The sequence below is a fragment of the Lissotriton helveticus genome, chromosome 3_1, assembly GCF_964261635.1.
Source record: "Lissotriton helveticus chromosome 3_1, aLisHel1.1, whole genome shotgun sequence".
NCBI lineage: Eukaryota > Metazoa > Chordata > Amphibia > Caudata > Salamandridae > Lissotriton > Lissotriton helveticus.
The window spans coordinates 44,105,238-44,125,474 of record NC_136061.1 but is presented as its reverse complement, the minus strand read 5'-3'; the positions used below and the strand labels follow the sequence as shown (position 1 = coordinate 44,125,474).

At 45.7% G+C, this 20,237-nt stretch overlaps 1 protein-coding gene across 1 annotated transcript in view; it reads right to left on the bottom strand.

The window, feature by feature from the left end:
* RETREG2 (reticulophagy regulator family member 2) overlaps positions 1–20,237 on the bottom strand; it is a 132,178-nt gene that overhangs the window by 28,509 nt on the left and 83,432 nt on the right. The window contains exons 7-8 of the mRNA XM_078679192.1: positions 5,090–5,184; positions 3,260–3,395 (exon numbers count right to left, since the gene is read on the bottom strand). Of these exons, the coding sequence (XP_078535318.1) occupies positions 3,260–3,395; positions 5,090–5,184 (231 nt within the window). The remainder of the gene's footprint in view (positions 1–3,259; positions 3,396–5,089; positions 5,185–20,237) is intronic.

Below are 20,237 nucleotides of genomic sequence, written 5' to 3'. Positions count from 1 at the left end.
CGCAAAGGGCCAGATTCGCAGAATCTGGCCCTTTGCGAGCCGATTTTCCCACCATGAATCTATATGTAAAAAGTTGGAATGGAAATGGCGCGCCTATTACGATCCTGGGGCCAAACAAACTTACAAAAATGCTCTTACCAAGTACCATTCCCTTTGTAACATAGCCAAGGCGGAACATGTTAATCGAACCATTCTAAATGCTCAGAACCGACCTATAGCCTTATTTAAAGCTGTGCAGAAACTTTCGGGCATGTCCTGTCTGCCCAAAGCTCCCTGCCTGGATGAAATGCAATGCAACTCCCTGGCAGAATTTTTCACTGCCAAAATCGAGACCATCTATGCTAACTTTGGAGCTCCTACTCACAATGCATCCTCTCCTGAGCCGGTCATGTCTACACCCATGTATGATTTAGAAACAGGGACGCAAATGTGTCCGCCCTCCACGCTTCAGCTGACTGCATGGGACCCTCTTACTATCACTTCTCTGCAGCATATTCTGGGTTGCATTAAATCTGGCTCCCCCTTGGATCCCATTCCCCCACAAATCCTTTTAACTCTTGATTCTCATGCACTCACTTTAATTTTAGAATTCCTTAATGCTTCACTCAGAGAAGCTAAGGTACCGAGTACGTGGAAGCACGCTATGATTGTGCCCCTACTAAAGAAAGCCAATGCTGATCCCAATAATCCAGCTAATTTTCGTCCCATCTCACTCCTTCCGGTCTGCTCCAAAATCCTGGAAAAGCACATTAACAAACAGCTCACCACTTACATTGAAGCAGGCAACTTTCTCCATCAGTCTTAGTCTGGCTTTAGGGTTGGGTTCTCTACCGAGTCTACCCTTATTGGGGTCTCTGAGACCATTCGATGCCAGGTAGACAGAGGGGAAACTGTGGCACTCATCCTACTTGATTTGAGTGCCGCTTTCGACACGGTTTCCCATTCCATCCTTCTTACTGCCATTAAGTCCATCGGCATCAGTGGCTCAGCTCTCGGTTGGGTGGCCAGCTATCTTTCTGACCGCACGTTCCAAGTTTTCTCCCCCACCTCAGCTTCAAAAATCCATCACTCCACTCATGGTGTCCCTCAGGGCTCTATCTTGAGTCCACTATTCTTCAACTTATATGTAAGACCCCTTGCCACCATTGCGGAGCAAGCCGGACTTATCATTTATTCTTACGCCGATGATACTCAGATCATCTATTCACTTTCCACAGGTCAAAATTCCAATACATCATCCCTTCTCTCTGGTCTCAATAACATAGCCAATTGGATGCATGACAATAAACTAAAATTAAATGGGGATAAGACAGAGCTTCTTTTGTTTGGCCACAATACCACACTTTGGGGTCCTCACCATTGACCACAGCAAATGGGTCCCCTACCTGTTCCCTCCAAAACAGCTCGCAACCTAGGCATCATATTTGATGATCAGCTGTCGATGAAGCAACATGTGATCAAGGTCTCGGCCACCTATATTACCATCATCAAGTGGCTGAGAAAGATCATATGGATGCTTCCCCGTGACACCCAGAAAACCGTAGTCCAAGCGTTAATTACATCTCGGCTGGACTATGGGAATGTTCTTTTTCTGGGGGCATGTAAGGAGGTGACTCGCAAGCGTCAGACGGTTCAAAACATGGCTGTTCGTTTACTCTGCAATCTCCCCAGAACCTCTTCCACCTCTGCTTCTCTGCGTAGCCTACACTGGCTCCGAATTGAAAACCGCTCTAAGTTCAAGGCCCTCAGCATCATGCACCGCATCAAATCAGGTAATGCCCCTCTTTATTTAAGCACTCTGGTTCAACACTACTGTCCCCCCCGCACTCTTCGTTCGTCAACTCAACTTCGATATCAGGTGCCCCGTATTAGGAGAGTCAGAATAGGCGGCCGCTCATTCGCTTATTTGGCTCCTTCCCTGTGGAATACCCTACCTCTTTCCTTACGTTCTGAATCCTGCTATCTAAGGTTCCGCAGAGACCTCAAGACCTGGTTATTTAACTTATAGACCCTTTATGTTCTCTAGAGCCCGTCCTTCTGCAAACTTCCCCGTTCTCTCTCTTTTTGTTTAGCGCCGGGAAACCTGCGGGTAGCTGTGCGCTGTATAAAATTAAATATAATAATAATAATAATGAATCTGGCTGTTTGTGTGTTCATCACAGTGTTTGTGAAGTACATGCAACGTGGCCTGTATGGTGACAGGCACACCCTTCAGTTGTGGTGATGGGCACCGTTTTCATCAGGTAGATATATGGCAAGATGTTTACGGTGACAGGCACACATTGCAACTGCGGTGATAAGCACACCCTGTGAATTTGTGCTTTCACCTGAGAGCTTTCTCGTGAGTGTATACACTGAATTTTAGTTTTGTTATCATGCAAGCTGCAATTATTTCTCCTCCAGTGTTCCTCACGCAAGCTGGAATTCCACCTACTGAATGGGAAGAATGGCTGGAGATTTTTGAAAATTATATTAAGGTGTCGGATGGGAGGGAGTTTAGCAAAGGCAGAAAGAAAGCATTATTGTTGAGAACACTTGGAAAGGTGGGCAAGCATGTTTTTAAGTATTTGCACATAGCAGTGGGCAATAATGGTCAACTGATAGCCAATGTGTATTTGGAGGCTAAGGTTAGACTAGAGAGAAAGATACCAGCAGTTAATAGGTGAGAAAACTGAAAAATCCAGCAAATTGACCCGTAGCAAAAAAGTAATAGGGATTGCCAATTAGATTTGCTTCACCATATAATACCACTTATCGCACAGTGAATCGTCGCTGGACGTCCACAACGAAACAAAGATTTCATAGTAAAACAAGCTGCAGTATTCTAAGCCTAATACTAGATGGCAGGATGAGCAGGGCAAAATCTACAAAGGATGCTACAAACCTTGTTGTTTCAGAAACACAGTTCATGGAAAGATAATATGTCTTGGGTTCGTCAAACATACGTCAAAGAGGCATTTGTGCACAACAGTCCATACCTTAAAAACACACCCACAAGCTCCACTGGTAAGACTTTAGCATGTATTCTGCTAATGTGCAAACTGACTTATGTTATGAACTAGTGCACAACCCCATCACAGGCTCAGTAGAAGTATGGCGGTGAGGTTTCATACCAACAGCAGGAGCACTACTTCCTCTTACAGAACAAACGGGTGTAAGGCAGTCTTGTATTCAGACAGCACTGCCTTGAAGCTGCCCATCCCTTCTCTCCAGAAATCTGACCCATGTATCACCTGAAAGCACCTCTGCAATCACATACCTTCAGAGACGTCCGTAAGCTGCGGGGTGGTGGCCCTTGAGACCGAGAATCCACCACTCTCCAGAATAGAAGCCTCTTCATCAGAAAGTTCAGAGTCGGTTATCGCCAATGCCAGGGCAGTCGTCTTCACATCTATCTGTTGGGACAGACAGGAGACATGGGACTAGAGCCAGTCAGAATGCATTCACACCAGAGGACCCCACAAGTTCCGATTACCCATAGGCGATCCTTCTTAAGAAGGCCTCAGCTGGCTTCTCTATTGAACGACATGCTGGTTTCTCAAATAGTAGTCTCCTTTAGTGCCATATCTTCATGTTTTCAAAACAGTTGCCATTTCCCAATGTTTTTGGGGAATTTTCACCCATAGAGCAACTCGTGAAGTTAGATCCGACATGGTAAGGATCCCTAAGAGAGGTTTATGAATGGAATACTGTCTGGGAGTAGGATATTATGTACCTGAGGCCGCTTCGAGCAGTGTATTCAGTGGGAAGCAACCTGGGAATTGGTACAATTTTCAGGATACATCTAGCAGCAGCTGTCTTCGAGTCAGTACTATGTGAAATGGGGCTATTGAAAGGGCTGTATGGAGCCGGATGCTTTACGGTCCGTCCTTGGGAGGACGAGATGGGACGTGAAATCTGTGAATGGCTCGGGAGCAGCATGCAGGGAGGGTTGTAAACAAGCGTAAAATGGTGTGTTAAGTGAAGTAAAAACCATAAAGTTCCCCGCACATTTTATTTAGAAGCTCTATGGGAGTTAAAATCAGGGCTGTAACCCGACATGAACACACTGTTGCCCTCTGAAGCAGCTCCATGGTGTTGGACAGGACCTGTGAGTATTCCCTGTACCCTTCTTGAAGTACCTAGTTGTGAGACACTGACAGAGTAGGAGTAATTCTTTAATTTATGTTTGTTTACTTTGAAACTGAATTTCATTAAAAAGAATGAAAGAACATGTTTTCTCCAAAAACAGCACTGGTTACCGGTGCGGAAGAGGATTAAATCTGCAGTATTGCTTACAAATCTGTAAACAACTTGGGTCCCAGTTACTTAAATGACAAATGTGTCAGTTATTTGTCATCCAGGCCCCTGTGGTCTGGGTCTAAAGCACTTCTTTATATCCCGCACTTTAAAAAAAAAAGCTTTGGTGGCAAAGCCTTCTACCACCTTGCCCCACTCTACTGGAATCAACTCCCCATACACTTACGTCAATGTACGGACTATCTTGTCTTTAGAAAGCTGTTGAAAACTACACTGTTCTGATTCATCTCCCCTTTGTTGATTACTGCAGCCTTAGCGCAGAGACCCTTATGGGGTGATTCGGGCGCTTTATAAATTAAATTAAAATGTTTAATGTTTAATAGTAAGCATTTGGAAATGGAAGGAGTATTCTTCAGGTGCAAGAGACATCTTGGTAAAGTTTTAGCCCCCAGATCACACATGAGTCTGTCAAACCCTGTAGGCACCAAGTACTGCACTCAATGCAGGTCTGTCTCTAAGGCAGGAGTGTATTACGTCTGCAGATGTACCCCTTTAAAGATGTACAACAGATTTCTGCGACCAAGACGGCCAACGGCAAGCAGACAGAGGAAGAAACAACCCAACATGAGTCTGACTAACAACAATCCTCTTCCTGCTATTACTTTGTTTACAGTTGTCAAGAGGCTTATGATGCATCTGGAGGGAACTGAACCCTCAGCTGACTGCACTCCATTCGTAAGGAAAATGTCACTTACCTTGTTACACCCACATTATTATTAGAATACACACCCTGGGCAGACACCAGTCAGTCTTGTCCACCGCTTCTCTTGTCTATCTAGTCATTCCTTACCAGAGGCGAGAATCCGGCGAGCTCCGCTTCACTCTCACTCTCCGTCTCGACCATGGGCTCGTCCCCATCCTCTGGCTCCTTCTTGGCCTCTTTCTCTGTTGGGGGAGAACAGACAACGGATCAGATCCGAAGCTAGACTGTTTTGCCTCAGTGTTTGTACAGTGGTATTTGCCATTCTGGACCCAAGCAGATAGCTACATTACATTCTCACCATCGAGGTTGATATTTTGTCAACTCACCAACATTACTGGCAACACAGGTTGCGCTACAATTCTTGTATTACCACCAGAATCTGCAATGTGAGAGATAAGGCGCTACATACTTACACATGCTCTCTAAACCAAACCTTGCAGTTACTCTCTTAATTTGGTACTGCGGCCCTTCATGTTGTGGCACAAATTAACAATGGCCTGATTTACACTTTTTTTTGTTGCTCAAGTTGAGAAAGCTGTAGCAGTTAGAGCTTACAATTTGCTGTCCCCTCCAATTGAAGACGTATCTGAAAGACTGAGCCTTTGTCAGGGCATTGTACCAAACAGACTGAAAGGTGCCAGCAGTGATCCCGGCACATGACAATCAGAACCCATGTGTACCAGGTAACTGACCCTTCCATCCTGTAACAATCTCCTGCCACAGTAATCCGACTACACCTGAACAATGGTTACAAACAGACTGAAAGGTCTCAGCAGTGATCCCAGCACCTCATCGTCATAAGCCATTGTGGTGATGTAATCATTGTTCTATATTCCATGCGCCAAGTGCTTAGGATTCTGGAATGTGTTTGGAGGATTGATTTACCAATGCTTTTTCTCTGGCAGTTGAAGCCAGGGGCTGTTGGAGACTGTACAATACACCTACTCTACCTCAAATAGCTGTGTTAGGTGTTTTAGTTCCTTTAAGTACCACAATATTGGCGACGAGTTGGCCGCAGTCCAGAGCCTATGTGCGGACAAGGACAGAGAACTGGAATTCTATACCTTTCTGAAGAAGGATTGGAACGGAGCTCTGCTGTTGCGGATGGAATATTGCCGATTCAGACCAGAATCAACAAGCAGGAGTGACATTCACTCTGCATGTCTTGTATTTTATTGAATATGCTACTTACCAGTATGCATCTGTTCTTGGCATGTAGGGCTGCTAACATTCATATCTTAGCATTAGATCGCCGCCTAGTGTTGGGTCAGGATGATCGCACATTGTTGTCCTGGAAGAGTCTTCGAAGTATCCTGAGATAGGTGGCTCCTCCCCTGGACTACAGTGCGCATGGGCATCGGCTCCATCCCCAGATTGTTTTTCGCCATTGTGGCAGAAGATGGAGTGAAAAGTGTAAAGGATGTCCATGCTAATGACTGAATACAATAGTATATCTGCAGCTGCGACAGGCACCGGGGAGGAGGGTGGGCGATGTGAATGTTAGCAGCCCTACATGCCAAGAACAGATGCATACTGGTAAGTAGCATATTCAGTTCGAGGCATGTGGGCTGCTAAATTCATATCTTAGCATAGAATACATAGCAGTCCCTCCATCAGCGGCGGTTGCCCGTGCCAGCTGCAGAAACCTGAAAGAGAGTCTTGAGAACAGCCTGTCCTACAGCAGCTTGCTGCTTGGAATGCACATCAACACAGTAGTGTTTTGTAAAGGTATGTGGTGTAACCCACGTGGCTGCTCTGCAAATGTCCTCTAAAGGAATGTTCCCTAGGAAAGCCATGGATGCCCCCAATTTGCGTGTGGAGTGCGCCCTTGGGGGTATCGTTAGAGTGCGTTTGGCCTTTTGATAACATATTTGGATGCACTTAACAATCCACCTGGCTATTCCTGCTTTGGAAATAGGGTTGCCTTTGTGTTGTGGTGCGAAGGCAACAAAAAGTTGTTTTGTCTTTCTAAAGGGTTGTGTCCTGTCTATGTAGTACATCAACGCCCTCCGTACATCTAAGGTATGGAGCATTCTTTCCGCCACCGTTTGTGGGTTTCGAAAGAATGCCGGCAAGTCAATAGTTTGGTTGAGATGAAACTGTGACACCACCTTCGGAAGGAATTTGGGGTTAGTGCGTAGCACTACCCTATTTGGATGAATCTGAATGAAAGGCTCTTGGATTGTGAGCGCTTGTAGCTCACTAACACGCCTCAGTGACGTAATAGCTATTAGGAAAGCTACTTTCCACGTTAGGAACTGGAGTTCACACGAGTGCAGTGGCTCAAAAGGTGGTCCCATCAGTCTGGTGAGGACCACATTGAGGTTCCACACCGGAGCTGGTGGTGTTCTTGGGGGAATGACTCGTTTCAGACCTTCAAGGAAAGCTTTAATGGCAGGCACTCTGAAGACAGAGAGATGCTGCCTGTTCTGAAGATAAGCCGCTATGGCGGATAGATGTATCCGAATGGAAGTGTACGCTAGATTGCACTTGTAAAGATGCAACAGATAGCAAATGATGTCAGGGATAGATGCATCTAGCGGGTTGATGTCATTGGCTGTACAGTAAATGACAAAACGCTTCCATTTCGCAGCATAGCATGCTCTGGTAGTTGGCTTCCTTGCCTCCTTGATGATGTCCATGCATTCCGGAGGTAGGTTAAGGTATCCAAACTCTAGGACTTCAGGAGCCAGATCGCCAGGTTGAGCTGTTGCGGATCTGGATGCTGAATTTCTCCATGGTTCTGCGTCAAAAGTCTGGGCGTGAGGCGCAGTCTTTGATGCGGCACCACTGAGAGTTCGAGGAACGTGGTGTACCATGCTTGGCGCGCCCACATTGGAGCAACTAGGATGAGAGTCATCGCGTGCTGCCTTAGCTTTCTTGCCACCAGCGGTATCAGAGGGGCTGGCGGAAAAGCGTACGCAAATTTGCCTGACCAGTTCATCCATATCGCATTCCCCTGCGACTGTGGGTGAGGGAACCTGGCGGCAAAGTGTTGGCATTTTGCGTTTTCTTTTGTGGCAAACAGGTCTATCTCCGGATGACCCCACTGCTGGAAGTACGGGTGGAGTACAGATGGGTGTAACTCCCACTCGTGCATTTGATGGCTGTATCTGCTGAGCAGATCCGCCATCTGATTGTCCTTTCCCGGGAGGTGTTCTGCCATGAGGAAAATGTTCCTCTGAATGGCCCACTTCCACATGCTCTGAGCCAGATGAGACAGCTGTGGCGAGTTGGTGCCTCCCTGCTTTTGAATGTAGTACATCGCGGTCATGTTGTCCGTCCGGACTAACACTACCTTGTTGCACAGATGTACAATGAAGGACTTGATCGCCATGAAGATTGCCATCAGTTCCAGATAATTGATGTGCATCCTCTGTTGTTGCGTCATCCATAGTCCCTGCACTGTGTAAGTGAGCAGATGAGCTCCCCATCCCTGGAGAGACGCGTCCGTTGTCAGGATAATCTGTGGCACTGGCTCCTGGAACAGTCGGCCCTTGCAAAGGTTGTGTGGAGTCCACCAATGCAGAGAGTCGTATGCCCGACTGGTAACCAACACTAGGTCTGTCAATTGTCCCCGAGCCTGTGTCCACTGATTTGCTAAGCACTCCTGGAGCGGGCGCATATGTAACCGTGCGTGAGGGACTATGAAGATGCAGGAGGCCATCATGCCTATCAACTGCATGAACACTCTCGCTGGAAGCGAGTGTTGTGGTCTGAACTTTTGGATTAGAGACTGCATGTTGTCTATCCTGACTTGGTTTGGTTGAGCCATGGCCGTCAGGGTATTGATCGTCGCACCTAGAAACTGCCGGACATGTGCCGGCTGAAGATGCGACTTTGGGTAGTTCAACGAGAAACCTAGATTGTGAAGGAGGTGAATGGTGGTCGACATGTCCGCGGCGCACTGTCGTTCCGACTTGGCTTGAACGAGCCAGTCGTCCAGGTAGGGGTAGACATGGATGTTCTGCCTCCTGAGGTGCGCTGCTACTGTCGCCAGACACTTGGTAAACACCCTTGGGGCTGTGGTGACTCCGAAGGGTAGGACCTTGAACTGGTAATGCTTGCCTTGGATAGTGAACCTGAGGTATTTCCTGTGGGACGGGTGTAGTGGAATGTGGAAATAAGCATCCTTGAGATCTAAGGTTGCTAAGAAGTCCCCTTGGTTTAACAAGGGAAGAATCTGTTGCAGTGGAAGCATGTGGAAATGTTCTGATAGTATGAACTGGTTGAGGGGACGTAGATCTAGAATGGGTCTGAGAGATCCGTCCTTCTTTGGAATAAGGAAGTAAAGGGAGTATACCCCCGTGCCTTCCTCTCCCACTGGCACGAGCTCGATTGCGCCTTTTTGCAGCATTGCCACTACTTCCTGCTGCAATAAGTGCAAGTGCTCTGCGGACATAGGCCTTTGCCTTGGTGGGATGTTGGGTGGAGTGGATTTCAACTCCAGGCAATAACCATACTGGATTAGCTGTCGCACCCACCTGTCTGTGGTGATGTTTCTCCAGACGGGCAGGAACTGCTGCAGTCTCCCCCCGACAGGTGTTAAGTGGTCGGGGGGCAGTGACAGAGAGTCACTGTTTGCTAGGGGTAGAGGAGCGGGAGTTGTTGTTTCCTCTGCCGCGCCCTCTGTTGCTGTTATTTCTGTAACCTCCCTTGTTCTGTTTCGCGAACGAGGATTGTGCTCCTCCCCTTGAGAATTGAGATTGTTGACCCATTTGTCCTCTGGTGACTCCACGTGCACCTGAGCGACGAAAATTATTGCCACGAAACTGTTGTGACTGCAGGGCCCCCATGGACTTAGCAGTTTCTGTGTCCTTCTTTATCTTTTCGAGGGTGGTGTCAACATCTGGACCAAACAGTCTATCAGGATTGACTGGATGATTAAGTATTGTTGTCTGAATATCGGGTTTAAACCCAGATATGCGGAGCCAAGCTTGTCGTCTCAGCATGACGCTAGTGTTGATAGCCCTAGCTGCTGTGTCTGCGGCGTCAAGTGCACACTTGATGGCTGCGTTGGAGATCAGTTTACCTTCCTCTATAAGCAGTTTGGTGCCCTCTTGAAACTGTGGAGGCAGGTGTTGTACTATTTGCTCAAGGGTGTCGTAATGCGCCCTATCGTAACGTGCTAAGAGTGCTTGTGTATTTGAAATACGCCAAAAGTTGGCAGCCTGTGCCGCCACTCTCTTGCCCCCTGCCTCCAGCACTTTGGATTCCTTGTCAGGGGGAGGAGCTTCACCCGTTGTCTGGGAGTTGGCCCGTTTTCTGGCATTTGCGACCACAAGAGAGTCCAGAGGCAACTGTCCCCGAATGTATGCAGGGTCTGCAGGTGCTGGCCTGTACTTCTTTTCGATACGTGGATTGACCACTCTCGCCCTGGTAGGTTCTTTAAAGATGTCAGCTGCATGCTTGAGGACTCCCTTGAGCATAGGCAGCGTTTTCACAGTTCTTTCAGAGACTGAAAAAGTGTCAAAGAGAAAGTCCTCTTCCACCGGGTCAGCATGCATGTCTACATCATGATTAGCAGCTGCCCTCTCGATGAGTGCATGAAAACCTGCAGAATCCTCTGTTGGGGATGCACGTGCACTGAAAGGCTGTGGGTCTTGCCCCACACCTTGGGTGCCTTGGTCACCAATGTCATCATATGCATCTGTGTGTGCATCTGGTTCATTTACTGGGAAGGTGTATTGGTCCTCCTCATTGTAACCCTCACCATCAGAATGGTCTGGTGAGGGAGTAGGGCTTCTTCTTGGAGGAGGCTGGATAGGCTCTATGAGGTTAGAAGCGTCCAGAGGAACTTTTTTCTTCTTTAGTGGGATAACATAGGAGTCTAGAGGCTCTGATGTGATCCTTCTTTTGTATATTGTCAATTTGCCTGTGTTGGCGTCGATGAAGTGCTCAGAATCGTCCTCTGATCAGAGTTCTCGACTTGAAGGTACCCCTGCCGTAGAAGAATCCGCCTTCTTTGGCGTCGATTTTGTAGAAAAAGCCTTCGGAGCCTCTTTCGGCGGCAGAAGGAAGAGAAGCTTGCTTTTAGGCTTGGCCGGAGCATCCTTCGGCGTCTGAGGCGACGGTAACGGAGCCGACGTAGCAGCGGCCTTTTCCCTGATTCTCTGCAGCGAAGCGGCGATGGGAGACGCTTCATCCACAGTGGCTTTTGGCGCTGACGAGGACGTCTTGACCTTCCCCTCGGATCCGACGTGATGGTGGCCCTTCTGAGGTTTGGGCGCCGATGCCGTTGACACCGACCCAGAGTCCTTGGACCGATGCGCAGACGTGCCAGCAGTTGATCCGTGCGCTTGAGTCGGTTCCGTATCCACTACGCTGCTGGCCTTGGCGTGCTTGGACGGTGTCGCAGCGGTTGATCCGTGCCGACCACCCTTTTTAGAGGATCCCTCCTCCTGCGCCGATTTCGTTCCAGCGGAATCGATCGACTTCTTCGGCTTCTGCGGACCGGAGCCCGACGGAGCAGATGCGGCAGCGGGTGCAGTATGTTTTTGTGGGGCGGCCGCCATTTTAGGGACGCTCGAGTCCATAAGTTTCGTTTTCGGGTCGGCCATTTTAGGTGTAGTCGACACCGCAGGTTTCGGTTTCGGTTTCGATCCGGCTTGCCCAGCAAGTACGTCCGTGGCCGGGCCTGATGGCGGGGCCGTGGCTTGCGGCACTGGGTCTTGGGTAAGGCCACTTGGCGATCCCGTGACCCGATCTTGATCTTCGAAACCTTCGGGGCATAGCTCGTCTCCAGAGTTATCTGCCGCGGCCCCATAAATCTCTTAGACGTCCCCTACCTCGTCGACGTATTGAAGGTCTTGACCCGCGACTCCGTCGTCGTCCTCCGGATCCGCCTCGACCTCCGTTTCGGGTGGGGAGATTTGGAGAAGATGACCCTGTTAATCTTCTTCCTGGTCGCCGAAGATGTTTTCTGGATCGGGGGCCGCTTGTCTGGCCTCCAGGCGCACCGCGCGCCGAAGCTTGAGAGTCTTTTTCGACCTGAATTGAGCGCAAGCCTTACACTTGCCGTCGTCATGGTCCGGTGAAAGGCATTTGTTACAGACCGGGTGGAGGTCTATATGTGGGTACTTGGACCCACAGAGCGGAAAGTACTTAAACGGACTCCGCTCCATGCTGTAAAGTTGTAGCCGTGTCGCGATGAGAAGGCCTCGATGTTCGAAGAGTGTAGACTCCGTTGAATCCGACTTCAAGAGTTGGAAGAACCCGAGACCGTGCGCGAACAATACCGACGCTAGAAAATACAAGGCCTTTTGGCCTGAAAAAGTTAGTTTTTCTCGGTTCCGACAAAGAGAAGTCGGGACCACATCCGAACCCAATGGCGGAAAAAAACAATCTGGGGATGGAGCCGATGCTCATGCGCACTGTAGTCCAGGGGAGGAGCCACCTATCTCAGGATACTTCGAAGACTCTTCCAGGACAACAATGTGCGATCATCCGGACCCAACACTAGGCGGCGATCTACTGCTAAGATATGAATTTAGCAGCCCACATGCCTCGAACATGAGAGATACCCCCATGCAAGCAGATGTCTTTACTGTTTAGGGTTGGGTGCAAGCGCACTAGGACAACGCACATTTTTCAGTCACGCATGGCACTGGCTAGTACTTTCTACATTTGCAGGAGTGCGGGCAGGAGGTTCAATGCCAGTGCTCTGCTTGATCTGATGTTGCGGATTAAGTAGTTTGTGAATAAAGCATGTGGACATATTCTACATCAGCTGCCATATTTGCTTGGGGAGCCCAGACAGTTTTGGGTTACAGTATTTGGCGGACATATTTGTATAGTCGGCATGTTGCAAGCTCACGAAATCTGAGTGTTACAAGTGTATCTTACGTCGTTGGCCATATTGGTTTGGCAAGCACAAACAGTCTGTTTTACAAGCTGTGACTATTACACAAAATATATATTTCTACAGCTCAGCCTCACCGTTGCACAGCTGCACAAACAGTCCGCACACAAAATATATATTTCTTCCGCTCGGCCAGAGCGTTCCATGGCCGTCTTATTGAGCGGTGAGCCCCGAGTCCTACAGCCAGCATGTTACAATCTTTGATGCACACACAAGATATAGAATTCAACAGAGCATTCTGCACATTCAAATATTGAGGTATTCTTACTGTACTGCGTAATCCGTGATGTGCGAACATTTATAAATAGTTCGGTGTCAAATAGACATCGTTTTAAAGCACCACTCAATATTCATGACTGCATCCCTGAGGCATTTCTATTAAGGGCGTGTCATCTCTCATCCTATAATATACACACGTCACAAAGTCAAGTCTCAAAGAAACACCAAGTTACTCAGGTTTATTCAAAGTAATTGTTGCCTTGGTAAGTTTATTGAAAGTGGTTATGTATGTTTTAAGGGAGAGGTAGTCCAGGTATAAAGCTAGTAGATGCGTAGTCTCAATTATTTTTTTTAAATACCTTGGAACACAACATATATCGTCAAACCAATATATGAGATTTGTTACAATCAGGCAGAGTGTTAATGCTACGCCACCGTTTCTCCAGACACCAGGTGACCCATTCATCCCATGGAGAAATTGTTAAGGAGCATTTACTATGTATTTAGGTGTTATTGGAGGGAACAGATACTGTCCTGAAAGGAAGAGATTTTTATTAGAACACAACCTAGGTTTTGAGGGACAGTCGATTTACAAACACCTGCCATCATATGAATTTGTCGAAGAGGAAGAAGATTATAGAGGATGTTTAAATGTTAGCTGTGAAGAAATCAGAAAAGCAGTTTGATGTACAACCTAGTTTGATAGTGAACAGACAGTTTTTTTTATTAGGGAACAGCATCAGGATGAATCAATTGATTGCTCTGTAGGTGCTTTTTGCCTACTTGCAGTAGAATGAGAGTTTGAGAATTTCACTTCTCAACTCATCCATGAACAGATAGTGGTGCGTTTTTGGGACGAGAAAGTCCAAGAGAAGCTGCGGTCTGAAGAATTCAACCTTTTAAGAAATTACAGATATTGTGAAGAGCATAGATTTATCCCAGAATTAATGTAAATAATTGACACGTAGAGAGCAGATTGGGATAATTCAAACTCAAAAGAAAGGGTGCAGAATAAGAAGTATGTTAAAAAGAAAGAAGATCACGGTGGATTCTTTAGCCAAAAAAACATTTGTTTAAAGTGCGATTACCCCAATTATTACCCAATAGTCGCACCTGTCCGGCCAAGAATTTCACTTTTAGAAGTTGTGGGACATTTTGCCAAGGTTTGTCAATCTACAAAGGATGAAGTGGATTTGGTGCCTGAAAGAGTGACCAGTGAAGGCTCAAAGACTAATAAAGCTGTGAATGGGAGGTTGTTTTAGTTGTTCAGGTTGTACGGGTCCATAGACCCGTACAAAAATACTATGATTGATGAGAAGTTATGAACCTTTCAGTTAATGCAGGAGCAAGGATGACAATGTTCACTGATGAGTTGTTTCATGAAAAGTGCGGGGATAGACAATTGTTCCCACCAGATAGAAATCCAGGGAATTATTATGGGAGAAAGATTAAGTTGATGGGTTATTTCAAGTGATACAAAATTTAAAGCCAAAGTGATTTTTGAGAAAGTATTTGCAGCAAAGAAAGGTTTGAACATGCTAGGGTGGTACCATCAAGGTTTGTTTGTTATTACTTTAAGGCCAGGGAAGAAGATTCAGATGTCGTTAGTTACATAGGGAGGGCAAGCACCAATGTTGCGGGTGCCAGATAGTAACTAGACGGAAAAGTATAAGTCAGTTTTCAGTAACAGATTAAGGAGAACTAAGGGATTTAAACATAAAATCAAAGTGGCGTGACTCCTTTCAAATACAAGTTATAAAATGTGCCCTTTAGTTCTCTCGATGCTTTGGCAGATTTCAAGAAAATGTGCGAAAATGAAGTGATTGAACCTATTGATTCTTAATTATGGTTGTCCACTTTGGCGATTGCGAGAAAAAATTGACAATTGAGATTATGTGTTAAGCTCAGGAGTTTAAACCCCTGCATAGATGATATCACAAAGTTTGCTGGCACCAGAGAGTAAGATTTATCTGGCATCTGCTCATCAAGCAGAGTTCAAATAATCCTCCCAAAAACTTGACAACCTTTGTATCAATTTAAGGCACATTCCAATTCAGATGGATATCTTTTGGATTAGCGTCTGTCGCATCAATTTTTTCGCGTGTTTTGGAAAATGTGCTTCAAGGGGTCAAAGGTGTGGTGACGTTCCAGGAAGACCTCCTGTTTGCAGGGGAAGATGGTGATGAACATGACAAAAGCATGCATATTGTGTTGAAAAGGTTAAAGAAATGTGGAATAGTTGCTAATCTAAATAAATGTGAATTTGTGAAAAGCGGTATAGAATACTTAGATCATGTCATTTCAGAAAAAGGGGTTGAACCTCGACCAGGTTTGGTTGAAACCATTACAAACGCTCCTGAACAAAACATGTTACACCCTTCTTAGGATTAAGTTAGTTCTATGCAAAAAGTATTTAAAAAAATTCATTTAAGACTATAAATTTGAGTGCGCTTCTCAAAAAGAAAATAAATGTTTGGTTGGAATGACATTTGTCTAGATTAATTTGTATCATTAAAGGACAACATTGTGTGGCGTGTGGCATTGACACCATTTGATCCCACCAAGGAATGCATTAACACTCGGGATGGTTAGATTTGCAGCCCGATCTTTCAAAGACAATGAAAAATATTCTTCTTTATAGAACACAAACAATCAGCATGTAGGGCATGTGAGCATTTCAAATGTTTCATAAGGGGGGGGAAGAAATGTACTTTAAAAACAGACCACAATCCACTGGTGAACATTCTTGGTGGGGGCAGTCAAGAAAGACCACAAACCCAGGTTAGCTAGGTTGAGTTCTAAACTCCTGCAATACACATTCCACATGGAGTACATCCCAGGTGGTAGAAACACCAGTGCTGATTATCTATCACGTTCCCCGTTTACGGTATGCAACCTTTACCACGCAATACCATTACCACGAATTTTTTACAACGCAATTTTTTTTACAACGCATACTTTTACAATGGATACTATTACAACGCAAGTACTTTTACAACGCATGTATTTTACAACGCATTTTTTGGGTACAGGGGTATTTTTAGGGTTCAGGGCTAGGTTTGGGTGTTTGGGTAAAGGGGTATTTTTAGGGTTGAGGGTTAGGTTTGGGGGTAAAGGGGTATTTTTAGGGTTCAGGGCTAGGTTTGGGTTTTGGGGTACATGCTATAAATAAATTAAAAATACAATTAAATTAAAATACATTTTATTAATTTTAATTAAGGTGTACAGGGTAAAAATAATTTAAAATTAAAAATAAAATAAATTATATTAATTTTAATTAATTACATTTTTAAAAATATATTATATACTTACCAATACTTACGTTGTAATGGGATGCGTTGTAAAGGTATATGCGATGTAAAAAAATGCGTTGTAATAGTACTTCGTTGTAATAGATCCTGCGTTGTAAAAATTGCGTGGTAAAGGTAGGCGTTGTAAAAGGATGCGTGGTAACGTCATACATCCCCCGTTTACTGGTGAAGAGTAATGCATAAGCTTGGAGGAGGACGATGAACAGTGTTTGATCGCACGATTAATGTGTGTTAATAAAATGGATTTATCGAGGATGCATGGACTAACGAAATGTCTGAGGATGAAGAGTTAGAGATTGTGACGGGCATGTTAAAGAGGGATGGCACAGGGAGAAAGCATTGCCCGTGAGAGTAGTCTTACTTCAAAATAGCGGATGAATTGTTGTTAGAAAGAAATAGGATGCTAATGCAGAGTGACAAGTTTATTCCACACAACAGAGTAACTGAGAACATAATTTTGTGGGGACATAGACATTTAGGACAATCTATCACTAAAAGGAAGATAAGGGACAGTTATTGGTGGTCAGGGATAGCCTCAGACATTATTGCTAGTGTCAAAGCATGTGTTCTTTGCGCCACTAGTGACAAGGGAATGAAAACGGAGTCCATGCCTCCCTTAACCAAAAGGTCTATGGTTTAAAATTGCACTTTATTTTATTGGCCCATTTAATACCTTGTCACGGAGGTGTAAGTTTGTGTTTGAGGTGGTCAACTACTACAGTAAGGGGTGTGAAGTTGATTCTATGGAGGAACGCCACACCAGTCTGTTAAAAAAAGTCCTTAAAGAAGATATTCTTAAGGGAAAGCTGTCCAAAGCACCTTCTATCTGACAAGTGGGTGCAATTTATTTAGAAAGACAAGGCTTTTTGGAAAAGATTGCCAAAAAGCATAAACACATAGCGTTATATCACCATCAGGCCAACTGACTTGTGGAGAAAATGAATCGTACACTGGTGAAATGCATTCAGTGGGCAGTTCAAAGCAAGACTGAGCTGTTTGATGCAATGGCAAGCATGTTGTTGTTTCACTGTTCCTGCCCCAATGTTGTTACAGGTTGGAGTCCTTTTGAGATCATGAGGGGACGAACGCCAGTATGTATATTATGTCTTGCATGGTTGAGGAAGTTCCAATCCAAATCTGACCAGGCTTATTCTCTAGACAAGCTTTAGCGGCCCAAGATGGACGCATTTAAAGAAAAAATGAAGGCGTATAAAGCTTGGCACAGGGTGAAGGAAGTCATGAGTGAAATAAAAAGGTAGGTGACTGGATACGCATCAATGAGCCTAAACAAGGGTACTCCAAATTCAGGGTTCCAATGAGGGTGGATGCAGTATGGGTCCATGAATCAGGACTGTGATGCAAGCTCTAAACTGATCATTCATAAGTCACGTCAAAGGGATGAGATGGTCAGCAACCCAGCAGTGCATAGGAGCAAACAAGTGATTAGACCAGCAAGATATCGCAATATGTAATCTTTCCTATTTTGGTTACAGCCTCCAGTGCTGCAGACTGGTGAAGAGTTTTGGACGTGGTTTCACATTTTTTTTTTTCAATTCAAAGGTTCTTATATAGCGCCTTATCACCGCTAGGTCTCAAGGCGCTTTGCTTTGGGAACCCGTCCTGGCTTTTTCCCTGTGAGATAACCCCTACTGGGGATCCCCAAGGTGAAAGCCAGGCATCCCGCCGCGGGGGGCCGTTGTGGAGATTAAGCAAGCTATTGCCCAGAGTTGCAGAGTGTGAACCCGTGATTCGAGTAGGCACCGAAGCGAGAATTTGCGAGTCCGTTGACATTTTGGGCTCAAGACCCTGCCGCGTCGGGAATTGAACCCTGATCCCGGGTCTGACCTCTGCTTCAGGGTCTGCCTCCTCTAACCAGTGAGCCACACTTCTCCACACTTCATTTGTGTACCATATCTTATTTCGGTGTAATGTATATAGATATCTTGTCGAGCATCCTTCTATAGACTTTCGGACAGTAACAACTGTCCTCATACACAAAAAGGGGAAGCCAGCAGACAATGGTGGGTCATACAGACCAATATCCTTGCTAAATTGCGAAACGTAAGTATTAGCGAAAGCTTTAGCATCCAGTTTGGGTTGAGTCATTTAAGTCATAACCTCAGGAGACCGTTTGGCTTTCTGTCCCGGAGAGACCATATGGCCGAGCCCGCAATCATACCGTTGCTATACGATGAAAAAGCGTTGGACTCCCTCAGGTGGCCCTACCTACATGCTATACTAGAAAAGATAGGATTTGGCCCAGAGTTTCGTGCATTGGTTCACCTCCTTTGCTACGCTACAGGTGGAATAGGACCTGGCACACAATCAAAAGGTCAGATACTTGTGGGTGAGGCATGCATTTGGGCAAATTTAAAGATAAACTGGAGAAGGTGACCCCACTAGACTTTAGGGTTCTCACATCCCCGCTACTGAATCAGGCTATTTCAATAATTTGTAGAAAACTTTTGACACATAGGGCGGCCCCCATCACAGCACTCCAATTCTGCTGGGAACGGGGCCTAGGAGCCTTAGATGACACAGATTGCGTGGCAGGCGGGGGGAGGGGAGGCATATAGACACCCTGGTGGCAAAGCGGGCAGGATACAGACTAGTGCAACCAAAATTTCTTCATCACGCATACTATCATATGACAAGATTGCTACGCATGGGCAAAATAAACACGGCATCCTCCCTGAGAGGAGGAGGTCTCCTGGGACTCTCATATACACATTATGGGAGTGCCCACACATTCAACTTCTCTGGACAGGAGTACAATGGAAAGTGGAAGGGGCCATGGGGGGTGGGGCGGGGAGACATACATCTCACACCAGCACTGGTGACCCTGGGTATCCGTGAGGAACAAACACTATCTAAATACATGCACTTGTGGTGTAATATTGCCTGATATTAGCCAGGATGAACACAATTCATCTTTGGGAGCCTCAAATCCTGAAAAGGGAAGATGACCCAATAGGCAGCCATGGAGACCTCTTCCAGACCAGCTATGAAAGCAAACGAGATCAGTCTGGAAGTCAGAAATGGGTTGGGGGGGGGGGGGGGGGGACATTGTCAAATTATTCTATGAGGAGTTTTATTCCCCATTCAGTAGGCCAGTTGCGGGGCAAAAAATGAAGGTTATTTAAAAAAAAAAACAATAAAAAAAAAAAGGAAATCAGTACCATAGTCAACATTTTAGTGTGTGTTCATGAGGTCCTGGTTTCAGAATAATGAGGTGGTAACCCTAAATCCTATATTGGAACCAGAATCAAAGCTATGTCTTACAACTGGGCAAAGGGAAAGTTTGGCAAGTTACTCTAAATTTTACAGGGCGCTTTAACTGTTCTGAAATCATTATGCCCTAACATCAATTGTTGGATACAAAGATGGTTCCTTAGATCTTGACCAGGTCTGCCCTAACATCAATTGTTGGATACAAAGATGGTTCCTTAGATCTTGACCAGGTCTGGCCAAGGTTGGAGCAACTCCCTCCAGAAGCCACTTTGCTCCAAACAATATGTACATTTGTTACAGAAGGTGTATGCAGGAACAAATCTCAGGATCGAAGCAGAATGCCTCAAAGACACAAAAATTTCCAGATACAAAAGGAACAAAGGGGATCATGAACCTGTCGAAAACACAGGCTTCACCTGTGCAGTGATACAGTGGACAGGAGCTCACAATCGTGTTATATAAGCTGCCAAACGTCAGAGAGGAAAATGAATCTTGAAGCAGGAAACACTGAACCCATGTTGGATTTGACTAATCAAAGAAAAATTGAAAGAAGCAGTCATCTTGGAAACCAAATTTCACAGAAGGCTCTAGCCTGCACTGGAAAGAACATATT